Here is a 14,959-nt window from a genome sequence, read left to right as displayed (position 1 = left end):
TTGTATGTATATGTTAGTGTAGCTTGAGAAAGTTCTGGGAAACCAGAACGAAACGTCACAGATAAAATCAATAAAAACCACTAAAAATAACAGTGTTAGATTATTTTGCATGTACTCTGTATGATAGATTAAAATTTCGTTTTCTATGATGCAATAACTTTATTTCAACTTTAAGCACTGTTACATATTTTAATTTTCTTCTTGCAGCATCAAGATCATTTTCTAGTGTAAGACCACAAATCCCTGCGAGTCTCAGTCCTCCTATTACTGGGAATATTCCTGGATACCCACCTGGTAGGTTCCAAAATAATGACCACATGATGCAACCAGTTTCACCTAATTTATCTAACAGAAACGATCGAGGGGGGAAAATAAACTCTTTCGTGAATGGAAAACCTATTGTAGCTCCAAATGGAGGGTTCCTGTATGGTGAGAAAGGCACCAATATGAGAGGTCCAAATGATGGATATTACAACAACGCAATGTACGGACCAAGTGCAGACAGTGTTCATGGATATCTTAATAATGGTTGGGGTGGGAATATTGGTAGAGGATCATATCTTGGTACTATACCTGGAAACACAGCTCCTGGTGCAAGGACAGGTTTGTGAACAATTTTTAAATATAGCATTTTTGGAAATAATATTTTTTATTTGTTTTATTATTTGACATTGCTTTTCTAGCTCTAGATTAATCATGATGATTAGGATGATGTGGAAAATCTATTAATGGGATGAACACAAAGGAAAATTTTGCCCCAGGATCAAACTCGGAACCTTTGATTATGAGATTGTGCATCCAACAGTCTTTGAGGTAGTCATAACACAGATTAATAATTTTGGTAAAAGTTATAAATGTTGCAGTTTCACTAGTAAATAATATATATTTTTACATCTAATTTTATAAAATATAAAATAATGCTTTATATTTTAACTAAAACACTACTATCTGGTGCTATACAAGTGTTAATTTTATATGCAATTACGAAGTCAAGAAATATAGTGAAGTTGAATTTACTTCATTTAAGGATGTGCTATGAAGTTTCAAAATTAGAGTATGTTCTGAAAATCTTCAACCACTTCAATGTCCCTTTGCAAATATCATGTGTGGTAGATTAATTAAGATAGCATACTATAGGAAATTGGGGGTCTTACTTTTGAATGCTGAGTACTGTGTGGACATGTAATTGTTTATATACCATTATCTCTTTCATCATTCAGTTTTGAAATCATCCTAGAGAGGTAGAAAGGAACGTTTAAAAGGTTTAAAAGTAAAATCTCCTATACTTACCTACATGTTAGGATAACATTTGTGTAAGTTATGAATAATTTATATGCAATTATTGGCACTTTCCTTTTAAATTCTTCTTATCAATTGGAAAAAAAATATCTAATTCAAGTCAGGAATGTAGTTATTCATGCAAGAGACTGTAGAATTTACGATGTGAAAGTACATGTTTAATCTAATTGCAAAATGGACCTATAGCACAAGAAAATATGAAAAATAAATTTGTAAAATACAGATTTTTAATGCTTGTGTTTCATCTTATTGATAAACATAGTTCAATTGAAAATTATGTGAATTGTAATTACTAAGAAATGTTATGTTCCTTAACATATTATAAAAAAATCACTAATCATGATATGCTTTTCTTTTTTAGATCGAAACCTAGCATGGAATGCTAGAGAACAATTCAACAGAAGATTATAAAATGAATGTTGCATGAAACCAAAGAAAATATCTTTATATGCACCATTGAAAAACAGATGATTATTTTTACTACTTATTATTGAAATTCCTCTTTGCATATCAAGTGCTTAATAAAATGTATTACATAAAATTTGTTTCCCATGATCTTTCACTGATTATACAAAACATTCCTGAGTAATATAATAGTGGATTTATTTGTGTTTGTGAGCAGAATTTCTTTACGAGGGGGCAAAATGAAGTTGGAAACTATCTAAAGGAAATCACACGTGATCGGTTTCAATTAAAAGATGGTTAAAGGTAAACAATTGTATTCATTATTAAAAATTTCACCACTATTATCTTTCATTACTAAGACAGTAGTGTTGGGTGATATATCGTCCAGATGATATATCACGATATTGAAACACATCCAGGTGATATTAACTAGACAATATATTGCCATGATATTTTGACAATATATATTGTGTTGGTGATATATCATCATATTTTGGTGATATAAATATCATGTCAGCGATATTTCACTATGATGTTTTTTGGTGATATATATATCATGTTGGCGATATATCGTTACCATATTTACCATTATATATCATGTCTGCGATATATATCATCATGATATTTAGCAATATATATCATGTCAGTGATATATTATCCTGATATTTAGTGATATATATCGTGTCAGCAATATATAATCATGATATTTTGGCGATATATATCATGGGGATGATATTTTCTTGACAATATATCGCGATATAAAATTTCTGATATCATCCATCCCTATTACCAACCAGTTTAATTCGATATTTGAATCCAAATGTTCTGAGCACATGCATTGCTATCATCATCAGGGAATGTTCTCGGGTTAAGCTAGGTTAATTTAGTGTTAGTGTTCAATGTTTTGAGCAAATACACTGCTCTCGTCATCAGGAAAATCGCATTCCCTGGTGATGAGAGCAATGTTTGAGGAATGCTCTTGAAACACTGGATGCTAAAGTCAAATTTATCTGCCTGATAACCTAAGAACATTTGTTTGAAACACATTAACCCTTTCAAGGGGAATGACGAAATATTCGTCAAGCATGGAAATTCCCCAAGGACGGGGCAGATTTTAAGCAAAATGTAACATGTTGGAAAATGTTTTTTTTTAAAAAAAAAGTTGTAATAACACGATAAATGCCAATGAGGGCTCGTTTTATTCAGAATTTCCAAGGCTTTCGTTCGGTAAGGTAAACATGTCGATGTGTACCCATTTTTGGAAGCAACAGACAGAGGAATTTCATTTTTTTTTTTTTTTCAAAGTTTGGCTAGCTCTCATCAGGTAGCACTCATCAATCTCGGCAAACCACCACTTGTCGCTGATTGCCCCAAGTTATGTAATGGTGAATACATAGTATCAAAACGATAATACAAATAGTAACTTTTTTTAAAAAAAAGAGGAAGAAGAAAACTCAAGGTCAAGGAGAATGTTTATCACAACTGACCGGAAACTCCATCAAATATTTGCCCATCGATCTGGACAAACCGCCACTGGTAGCTGATTGTCCTAAGTTATATAAAGGTGAATACGTAGTATCAAAACGATAATATAAATAGTATATTTAAAAAAAAGAAAAAGAAAAAACTCAAAATCAAGGAGAATTTTCATCACAACTGGCCGCAGTGATGTCATCAGAAATGCACCCATTGATCAGAGCAAACCAACACTATACAGTTATATATACACCCCAAGTTATATAAAGGCAAAAACGACAGCACAACAATTAGCCTGGCGATGCAAGAATGACCTCAAAGTCTACTCGGCGATGACAGCAGATGTGAGGTTAAAGCTTGGAGAATAAACCAAAAAAGATTCCAGTTTTTTTTTTTTGTTGTTTCTTAATTCGGTAACGTGTTTATTAAACTTTTATTACCAAAACATTTGACGAAATATTCGTCACTTCTGGCATATATAGGCCCCGCCCCGAAAGGGTTAACAGGGAAGCTACAATTCTTACTAAAAAGAGTGGACTTTTTAAATTCAGTGGTTTCTTTTTGTAACATTTATTTCACTAGTTCTTTCTCATTTCAATGACGTTGAAAGAAGGAATGTATTTAATGTGTTTTGTTTAATAATATTATGTGGCCTATGATGTTAATATACATAATATATATGTGTATGAATAAAATGAGAAAAAGAGCCAGAAGGGCAGATAAACAAAAAATTTGTAAGGTAGGAGGCAGTAAACACTTACCACAAATGAGAGATTATTACAATATTTCTCATTTGTGGTAAGTGTTTGTCTCCTTCCTTGTATATTTTTGTGCATATTATATTTCATTGTACTGCTGTACTCTTACAAGTACATTTAGTCTGGTGATATGAACGAGTAGTTTTCTAAGAATTATTTTTTTTTTGCGACACAAAATACTCTTACATAATTTTTATTACTACTGGTAGTAACAAAAGTCTTTGTTATTACCACTGCTAGTAACAAAAGTCTTTGTTATTACCACTGCTAGTAACAAAAGTTTTTGTTATTACTACTGCTAGTAACAAAAGTCTTTGTTATTACCACTGCTAGTAACAAAAGTCTTTCTTATTACTACTGCTAGTGAAAGTGTGTTATTACTACTGCTAGTAACAAAAGTCTTTGTTATTACTACTGCTAGTAACAACATATTGTGTTATTGCTACATATAATAACAAAGACTGCTCCCATTTTGTGATATTAAACAATAACTAACAACATTTTTCTTATAATATTTCATTTCATTTGTGTTTCCTTCAGGATTATTACTAGACCGGATTTTAAAGGAAAAGAAATACTTTAAAAAGGACAAAAAAAGGGAAAATTATTAAAAAAAAAAAAGGAAATGAAAGTTGACTACAGTTTATTTTTGCACTCCACTAAAAATATTATTTTAAATGAAAGCACAATATATACCATTCATATATAAAAATGGTGAAATGATGAAATTGATGAATGGACGGACACTCACAAACATTCATGCCCAGGCCAGGATTCTAACCCGGGACCCCTGGCATCGTAGCACGATGTACTAACCACTCTGCCATGGGGACCGGCTTGTAATCAGTCTTATACAGTGCATCAGTAAAATAATGGTGGGGTTTTAAACAGTCATAGTTTTGGAACAAAGCATGGTAGAGAGATGAACGATACTTCAAAGCAAAGAGAAACTCTCCAAGTTTCTTACCTATTCAGTAGACTTTGATGTGTGAACCCTTAGTTGCCCCGCAGACGTGAAAACAATACTCAGTCTCTTCCAATACACGGCAGAGAAGATCCGGCATAATAGACGAAACAGCTTCAGTGATCTTTGCTTTTAAATGGTCCAGATTTCGAACTTGACAGGAAAATACTTGTGTTTTGCCATAACCCCACAAATATAAATCCATAGGTGTCAGGTCAGGCAATCCACCCTCCTCGTCCGACCCATCGCTGAGGAAATGTTTCGTTAAGAAAATCCACATGATTGTGGAAAAATGTGGATGAACCCCATCTAACTGGAAAATGGAAGTCTCCGGTATTTGGGGCACTGCATACCCTTGTAACATATCCAGCTTCAATTGTATGATCAGTAACTGCTGGCCATTCTGAACATGTTTCCTTCAGTAGGCTGCCTCCTTCTCTGAGTTGGCTGTCCCATCGGCGAATGTTATTTTCATGTGGGGGGGGGGGGGGGTCTACATTGTATACATGTCGATATTCACGCCTAACATGTGTAATGGACTCAAACCTAGCAAGCCACAACACACATTGAACCTTCCTCTGCACCGCAAACATGACAACTCAGTAGCGAAGATGACTAACGAGCTCGTGCAGCTTGTGTTTCCTTGAAACACAATGCGCATGTGCTACCCAACGTGCCTGTAGGTGTCAGTGCATAAGCTTTCACATGCATGAACTTGGAGAGTTCCTCTTTGCTTTGACGTATCGTTCATCTCTCTACCATGCCTTGTTTCTAAAACTATGACTGTGTAAAACCCCACCATTATTTTACAGACACACTGTATTAGAATTGAAAAAGGAGATTTTTCTTCATAAATGAGTAGATGATTGAATGTACATTTTTGTGGACCCCTATATAATGAGTTACTACAGGATCATTGTTACTGTTTAGCTTTTAATATGTGTCAGACTTATTTGTTGCATATTTCAGTAGAATGTTAAATTGTTTATATTGTTTTGAGGAACTTGTTACCTTCGTTAATCAGTTACAATAAACCCAAGTAAAGCATTTTTTGTGACCTTGTTGAGTACCTTTATAATAAAAGAGAATACAGTGGAAGTTTTTACACGAAGTGAATACATGAGTGTGATATCTGTGGTTTCTTGGTACTACACAACTTGTCAAAAAGGTGACCTAGACGAATTGACCAGTTTTCAACCCAGATTTTTGTCAGTTTGAGCAATCAGGGTTTCTTATTTCAGTGGGAGCTCTGGAGAAATGGGAATTATTTCTATTGTTGGCATATCATAGAATAGTCTGTGGTGAGTAATACACTAGACTCTCGCTAATCCGGCCCTCAATAGTCCGCCCTTTCATTAGTCCGGCCCACATCCGGTCTGTAGTCACTCAAGCAGAAATGACGCTCACAACAATGAATTATCGTGTTCAACAATGTTGTTACTTAAATATTTTAAACAATGCTATACATACGTACAGTATTTGAAATTGTGACTTACTTACAGTAAAGTTCAGTACATACTATGGCTTCTAAAAGGAAACACGTAAAGTACAGCCTGTATAGTCCCTGTGTGTTTAAACTACATAGTAGTACGTAATTTCCGACCCTCTCAATAATCCGGCACTTCCGTGAATCCGGCACCCATATGTGCAAGGAATGGCCGGATTAGCGAGAGTCTAGTGTATTTCTGTTATAGGCGATTTTTAAATTTGGGATATTTCTTTCCCTTTTGTATTTGAACACAGAACTGACTATTCTAGGTTATGTTCTTGGTGGTAGTAGTTATTTGATTTTAAGAATTGCACCTTCCAAGAATTATATTGTATGGTCTTTGGTCATTGCTACAAAAGGTTCGTAAAAAAACAGTGGATTCGAACCTTGCCCATATTGACCAGTCCAATACACTACGAAGTGATGGTAGTAGAAAAGTGTAAACGTATTGACATTCGCTACCACTACACATCGTAGTATGCTGTGCTAACCACTCTGCCATAGACGCTGACACTGAAAATTGAGCTTGGTTAAATAGCGATAATGGTGTTACTAGGGCTAGTTTTGTGAATGTGTCTATCTTATATTTATAAAATTTATATATTAGGTTAGTCAAAAAGTAAATGCAATGTTTTTCTTTTCTTCCGTACGTTGGCTGTACAGCTTTCTGCGCTCGTAAACCGATAGATAGTATCATTGTCTTCTCATGTGGCAGGGTACAGCGTCATCACTTCAGTTCGCTCTGCAGTGTTGCCAAGCAAACATGGCTGCGCCACTATCCGTGTGCACCACAGAAGAACAGCGTTCTGTAATCCGTTTTTTTGTAGTCTGTAGGTTACCAGGAGCTGAAATCCATAGAAGACTTTCAGCACAATACGGTGACAATGTTTTACCGCTGCGAAGTGTTTACCAGTGGATTGAAATGTTCAAAAGCGGTCGAACAAGTTCGGAAAAAAAAGTCAAGCATCAACATTCTGCAGAAAAGGTAATGCTCACACTTGTTTGGGACTCAGAAGGGGTAATTATGGAACATTTTGTGAAAAGGAAGACAACAATAAACAGTGAACGATACAGTGATATGCTTTCGAACAAGTTGAAGCTTGCAATCCGAAGCAAACGACGAGGTCGATTGTCGGAAGGCATTCTTTTGTTGCATGACAACGCGCGTCCCCATACCGCCGCCAACACCGCTCAAACTCTGCAAAATCTGCGCTTCGAGGTGTTAAAGCATCCTGCATACAGTCCCGATCTCGCCCCGTCGGCTTACCATCTGTTCGGTCCACTTAAAGATGCTTTAAGAAGCCGTCGATTCGACACAGATCAACAGGTGAAGAACGCGGTGCATACGTGGCTTGCTGCTCAACCGAAAACCTTTTTTTCTCAGGGTATTGGAAAGCTTGTGGAACGTTGGACCAAGTGTATTGAAGTGCAGGGGGACTATGTTGGAAAATGATATCATTGTAAGTTTTCTATTGTTGCTGTGAAAAATTTAAAAAAATGACTGCATTTACTTTTTGACTGACCTAATACATTTCTTCTCTTGAAAAGAAAAAATTGAGAGGATCTGTAATGGAAGGGCCAGTGTTTGTTCCATCATGTATTCAATGCAATCATAATTTATCTTTAACACTATTAGAGGGTAACATTATCGTATGAGGGAAACGGATTCCTTCAAATTTACAGAAGAAAGTACTTACGAAAATCATTTTCTTTAGCGTTGTGGAAGTTACTGAATGTAGATTTGATCCATTTTAATGTGAATGAGTGTTGTTTTCTGCGAAAATCTCTGTCCGACACGCTGTTTCTGCTCCCGCCATTTGCTTCTGCACGAGAGTGCAATGTTTCATGTGTTAAGATGATGCAACCCCGTATCCAGTGTTTCAGCCTTGCCGTGTTTTCACTAGAACATGACGTGTCGAGTATTTTTAATTTTTTTATTAACTATGCTTGCCTAACCTAACTTAACTTAACCTAACCTAACCTTACGAAAAATGGTTTTTGGGGCTAACGTGAATGGTTTTTGGGGCTAACATGAATGATTTGTGGGGCTAACGTCAATGGTTTGTGAGGCTAACATCAATGGTTTGCGACGTATTAGCATAATTTCAAATCCGGGCACGAAAGTAGATATTTTCCGTTGAACGAGGTTGCAACACTGCATAAATCGACAAAACACTCTCAGAACGCCCCCTAAACCAGTACGCTATCACGGAATAATGTGTTACAGATTCGACACAAAAAATAACAGTAAGTACTCGTAAATCTAAGAAATAGACATTGATATGCATTATTTCACTTTAGGAAATGTTCCACATTCGAAAATAACACGTTAGCAATGTAAAGAAGTCCCAAAATATATGATTCGTAGGTGTTTCCCTCATACAATAATAGTACCCTGTCTTTGACCCCCAGTTTTGGCACCTTGCCCCCTCCCTCCCCCAGTTTTGGAACCCAATCACCGCCACTGCTTGAGCATATACAATGAAATATAATTTTATTGTGACAATAATTGCAGACTAGAGTATGCATTGGACCACTTTCGCTCGAAAATATAGAATATCATTTCAATGTGACAATAATCGTACAAATATATGTGTAAAAATTTGTCTTGTTAGTTTCAGTCCATAATCAATATTAATTTTCATAATTGCTATGTATTGGTAAGATTAAATTATAATTTAACATGGAGATGAAGACTATGTTCACTTGAGTTTTGATTTCACTGTGTTTCACTCGATCCATATTTGAAGGCCCACTACTACAGAAAAATTACGGTTATATGTGAACTGTTGGGCTTCAAGCGTCTACCGATCGTTTGACTGTTCGAGTGTTACTTGCTCAAGTGAAGAAACTGTCCATTCCGTAAGCCATCTAGCATCATCCGTTCGAACTATTACACAATCAAGCAAAAAGGCCTTGATGTAGCACTCTACTGTACACACACATATATATATGTAAAATATCTACCCTGGTAGTTTCAGCCCATAATCATCTGTTTAATTTTCATATATCACTGGATTGTTAAGATAGAATAAACTACATTTTAACATGGAGATGATGACTGTGTTCACTTAAGTTTCAATTTCAGCGCATCTTTCACTTCACGATGAGTATTATTGTGCAAATTGTCCATGACTATTTTCATTAATTTTTCTCTCACATCCTATGTGTTCTCAAGCAATGGATTTCTATGTTCACTGGTGCAGAAGTTATCAACAGCTTGTTTTGAGTTTTCTTTTAATTATTGAAGCTCTTATTGGGTCAAATAAAGTGCATGAACATGGAGATGGACAATTTGCACAGTTATACTCATCGATCCCACTGTACTACTGGGCTTTGAGTTCATACTGTTCATTTTGCCTGTTCGAGTGAAGAAGCTCTCAATTCCGTTGCTATCCATCATCGTCCGTGCAAACTATTTGGTACTCAAGTGAATCCTATTCCCACAGCACATTGAATCATGTCATGCAGTTATATGTGATAGATATGGAGATAGGGTCCAATATATTCACAAACTCAGCCAATTTTTGAAGGTGGTGCGAGCAGTACCATGCTTGTCCACCTTACCCACCCCTTCTATACACACCCATGTATATGTTTGCTTCCAGATATCCATTTATTAGTGTTTCACATAAAGGAAACACTTTCGTTGTAGCTATACTAAGTGCAGAGATTAATCCAAGTTTGTTGTGTTTGCAGAAAAAAATATTTTCATTTCCAAAGAATGCTATTGTGCCTTCAGAAAATATACATTCACTCTTGCAATGTATGTGTTTTATGCATAAGGATATACTGATTTAATCCATTCGGTTATAATGCAATCATCTCTCATTGTTTCAGTGGAAACGAACAAAGTCAATATGATAGAGTTGTTTCGAAAAACACAGTGAAACGTGGCACTTCTCTAGGAACATGAAATGGGATGCAATCTGTCATTTCTTCTTGAAACTTCAGGTGAGATATATCCTTGTTATGGAGTACTTATGCTAATGAATGTGTTCTTTAAACACTATAGATGTGGGGGAAGATGAAGGAAGCCACAACCTTTCCCCCATTAGATCTCTGTGTATCTAAATAATTGGTAATATTTTTGCATTTCAAAGAATTAAAAATAAACAGTATATTTCGGTGCTTATGTAAGAAGCATACACATAATATATACCATGAACAATTTTCTAGCACATATTTACAAACTGCAATATAATTAAATTTTAAATCATTTAGTAGGGCCTCCCCTATGGTGCAGTGGTAGCGTCGTAGGCTTGTAATCAAGGGATCTCGGGTTTGATTCTCAGTGGAGGCACATAGTGGTTCAGATCCCACTTTAAACTGTAAGTCCAGTCCCGATTAGCCTTACTGTGCATCAAGTGAACTTAAAACATCAGCTCGACAACTCAACTAAATCATTTAGTGCAGTGGTTCTCACACATTTTTCTCATTGTGCCCTTTGGTAGTAACTAAATGCCTAATGTACCCCCACCATTGGTTTTTTTGGAATATTGGGTTTTGGGAATTTTTTTTGGCTCCCTGATTGGTGGGCGTTTTTGATATGTTGGAGACGTGTTTCTGCAATAGAGCAAAATGGCATTCGGGCTGTATGTGGAAAGATGGTAAACAAATAAACATTATCTTATGTTTATTATTTTATTGGGTGTTCCTACGTTTACAATCTTTACGATAAGTTACAAAAATAAAAATGTGAATCACGTCTATGATAAGATGTATATAGAAAACTTAATTCTCATGTAATTTTTCAAGAGTTATTGAAAAAAGTAAACAAAAATAAGTTTCTAAAGAAACTGTCAAGCACAATCTTGGAATTTTTATTGTAAATCCTCAGAGTTTCTAGAGAGAAGGATGTACCTGCATAGCCTGACACAGTTTCTTGATGTCTAGTTGTGCATTTGAAACTTTTAAGCGGAGATTTCCAAAAATTATTTTATTTCAAAACATATGAAACAAAGAAAAGAGCGTCGGTGACAAAATCAGCCTGATTTTCCTCTTGAGTGTTAAAGGTATGAAGCCTGAAACAATGAAGTCTGCTCTACATACTTGCAGCAAAAATGTTGTCGTGAGGGTATTTTAGACATTTCTCTTCCGAGCTGATCGCGTACCCCTGGTTGTATGCGTACCACAGTTTGAGAACCACTGATTTAGTGGATAACAATTTATTCCTGTATATTGCTGAAAAATAACATCACAGGAGAAAGAATCCTTTGCTTATGACTCAAGTTTTTTAACTATATGTATATGTACAAAAAAAAATATATTAATAGTAGCAATAATAAATTTTGTTAATAGGTATGTATTGTTATGTATCAGTCACTTGATATCCTAGAATGGGTTACATTTTCTCTAGTATAGAACAATAACAGTAATTATTGATTGATTGAGTTGGTGTTTTAAGTCCATTTTATGCACAGTAATGCTAATCGGGACTGGACCTACAGTTCAAAGTGGAATCCGAACCACTATGTATCTTCACCGGGTATTGAACCCGGGACACCTTGATTACAAGGTAATGATGCTACCACTGTGCCATCGGGGAGGACAACAGTTATTATAAATGTTATGAAGATCAACAATTTGATCTTTATTTCCAAACATTTCTGTTTATGGGTCTGCACAAAAAATGCCCTCCTCAACCTCCTGCTTAGAGCTTGGCATTGAATATAGAAAACAAACTTTTGAATAAATATCTTTATTATCAGTTACAAAATGAAAAAAAAACACCACTTAAAGAAAATAAAAAATGTATTATCAATGAAACACGTGAGAGTGGCAAGAAAATTATTATGTAAAGCCACATATGGTGGTTGTAATGACGAGTTGTGATGCAATTTCTTAAATAAGGTTCTTAATGTAATTTTCATGAAGAGGTAGGACTGTCAGTGGTGTAAAGGTCTGTTCCATGGAGAAGGTGCTACAGACATAACACTTTAAATGGATCTTGCCCACAGCTGAAGTGATTATATCAGCACCATGCTCCAACTGCTTTTGTCCCTTCCCCAGCTCAAAATTTTATTTCATTACCTCATTACCTCACAAGTGTTCAATGTGAGCCTCTTTAATAACTCGGCACACATCTAGCCTGTAGTCGAGTTCCTGCCAATTACGATGCACATATCACGATCGATTTCTGCAATGGAATCTGATGCGTGCTTGCAGATCAAGCATGGTCTGTGGAAATGGTGGCTGGTCGACTCTTATCTTTAAGAAACCCCCACAGGAAGATATCGCAGGGTGTGAGATCCAGGGAATGCGGGAGTTCCTTATCACTACCTCCAGTGCGGCCATTTTATCTTGTAGTTATTATGCAGAAGCAGCAGGTGTTACCAACCGTATCGGAAATTATATGAAATAAAACTTTATGAGTTACTCTTTATATTGATATAACCTTTTCGTATCTGAGTTTCATTAAACGTGATTTACATGTGTCTGAAATCGGGAAGATCATTTGTAATAACCCTGTATATCTTGTTTCTTTAAGCTTGCTGTACTTATTATATTGGTGGCATTTGGAGAATGTGGTCAAGGGATACCAGATTACGTTTGTAAGTTTATTTTGAATCCTTAATCATTTTTCTACATTAGTTTGCACATACCACTAGTTAGTTCATGATGAGGTTCAAAATGAGACCCCCCCCCAAAAAAGGTCAACATTTTTAATTCATCTCCGACCAGGTAAATAAAATTACATTTTTTCATTATTCAGCAATAATTTTCAAGTTTATAAATTAATTCACAAAGAATTGAAATCTAAGAACCCTAAGCTATACACGGTGATTCAAAAGTCTAGTCCCATAGGACAACTCTGTTGTTAGTGAAAAATGGAAAGAGAGGGAAAATTGTTGGAAATATGTGGGTTTCAATCCAAAGTGCTTGGATTTTTAATGCAGCATGCACCATTGAGGCTGGATATTGGTATACGAAAATGTTATGTTGCAACATGCTTCATCTCGAATACCACATGTCATCACAACACTGCACAGTACTGTGTAAATTAAGAATTGATGGTGATAATTACAGGCACAGTGAAACAGATTGGAGCAGTGGCGTATTCTCCATGTTATAGATCCACCAAGCTTTCTGAAACCTCGAAAAATATGCGAACTAGCCAGCCTCCCCCACCCCCTTCTTTCACCCCCCGATGTTTACCCTGGCGCTGATCGGGCAAGGAGTAAGGGCAAAATGACGAAAGTTGTGCACAGCAGTGCTACTACGAATTATCGACAAGTGTGAAGAAGAGAAAAGAGATGGGTGCAATTATCCTCGAAATCAACCCCTAAAGAGAGCAGTATATCTAACGGGATGGTCGGAGTCATTGCTTAAAAATTGAAAAGAGAGAAAAAAGATTTACAAACCCCTGAAGTTCCTACAATATTGAAACTTTTAGCTATTGCTAAGGAAGAAATTAATTATCAGGCGGTGGGGGGTGAGAAACTTATGGAAAATTATGAAACAGATAGGCTTTAAATTTTAAAAAATGTAGAAACTCTCACTTAGCTCTGGTTGAACGAAGCAACATTGTGGTTTGGAGAGCACGAAATCTTCGTGTGATCAACAGATTCCGCAACGAAGGGAGGCCTGTTGTTTACATTGATGAAACTTGGATTAATCCTAATTACAAAGTAAAAAAATATTGGCAGAGTGAAGATGTGTCCGGTGTCTTCACAAATGACAGTCCGGGGCAGAGACTTATTATAAGTCACGCTGCGAGTTCCACGGCGATTACCATAACAAATTGAATTCTGAGAACTTCGAGAAGTGGTTGAACAGAAACTTATTCCGAATCTCCCACCTAGATCTGTCATTGTTATGGATAATGCATCCTACCACTCAATTCAAACCAATAAAGCCCCAAACACAAAAAAGCAAGAAACTAGAGATTCAAGAGTGGTTATTAAAAAATAACATCACTTTCGATATCGAACAAACAAAGTCAGAATTGTTGCTGGAAGTAAAAAATAATCTTCCCGATCTGGTATATCGCGCTGATACAATTTTGAAAAACCACATCCTTCGACTTCAACCATATCACTGCAACTTGAACCCGATCAAGTACATATGGAGCACCATAAAGCGTAGAGGTGCCTCACGAAACTTAAATTCAAATTTGAGAGAAATAAGGGCTCTTACCGAAAGTGCAATTGACAGTGTCACAGTGCAGGAATGGGAATGTATGTGCCAACATGCCATTCGTTTGGAAAAAGAATATGGAATGATGGAATTTTTGAAGATGAAGTTCAAACGTTGATTATAAACATGGAATCGGGTTCCGAAAGTAGCGATGTAAATAGCGACAGTGACAGTAAAAGTTCAAATTCGGACCTCTCCATCATAGACACCTTATAATCTGCCTCCAGGCCAACTGGAGGCAAGAACCCAAAAGTAAGTTGCTTTTTCTTTTTTATATATAGCTATACTTTACATAATTTAGAATATAAATGTTATGTGTATAAATTGTTGATATCCTTCTGCGAGACAGCTGGCATTTTTAACTTTAGTGTCCCCCTCACTCCTCTCTCTTATACTATGTTATTTGAATTACCGCATCTGGAAATGAAA

At 36.0% G+C, this 14,959-nt stretch overlaps 2 protein-coding genes across 11 annotated transcripts in view; both read left to right on the top strand.

Annotated features, from left to right (window-relative positions):
* The window catches only part of LOC145991222 (uncharacterized), an 86,321-nt gene extending 84,481 nt beyond the window's left edge, over positions 1 to 1,840 (top strand). For 2 of the 3 annotated variants that reach the window (XM_083127180.1, XM_083127179.1), the window contains exons 16-17: positions 208 to 603; positions 1,661 to 1,840. In XM_083127180.1, the coding sequence (XP_082983306.1) occupies positions 208 to 603; positions 1,661 to 1,710 (446 nt within the window). In that variant the 3' untranslated portion in view covers positions 1,711 to 1,840. The remainder of the gene's footprint in view (positions 1 to 207; positions 604 to 1,660) is intronic. The other variant, XM_083127181.1, reaches the window with a different exon arrangement.
* A 75-nt stretch (positions 1,841 to 1,915) lies between these two features.
* Positions 1,916 to 14,959, top strand: part of LOC145991221 (uncharacterized) — a 60,246-nt gene continuing 47,202 nt past the window's right edge. For 4 of the 8 annotated variants that reach the window (XM_083127177.1, XM_083127175.1, XM_083127176.1 and 1 more), the window contains exons 1-3: positions 1,918 to 2,007; positions 10,232 to 10,345; positions 12,882 to 12,945. In XM_083127177.1, the coding sequence (XP_082983303.1) occupies positions 10,304 to 10,345; positions 12,882 to 12,945 (106 nt within the window). In that variant the 5' untranslated portion in view covers positions 1,918 to 2,007; positions 10,232 to 10,303. Of the gene's footprint in view, positions 2,008 to 10,231; positions 10,346 to 12,881; positions 12,946 to 14,959 lie in introns of all 8 variants that reach the window. The other 4 variants (XR_014442023.1, XR_014442022.1, XR_014442021.1 and 1 more) reach the window with 2 other exon arrangements.

This window comes from Lepisma saccharinum, chromosome 8 (genome assembly GCF_977018435.1).
Source record: "Lepisma saccharinum chromosome 8, izLepSacc3.1, whole genome shotgun sequence".
NCBI lineage: Eukaryota > Metazoa > Arthropoda > Insecta > Zygentoma > Lepismatidae > Lepisma > Lepisma saccharinum.
Note: the sequence above shows the minus strand (reverse complement) of the source record. Positions and strands in the feature narration are given on the sequence as shown.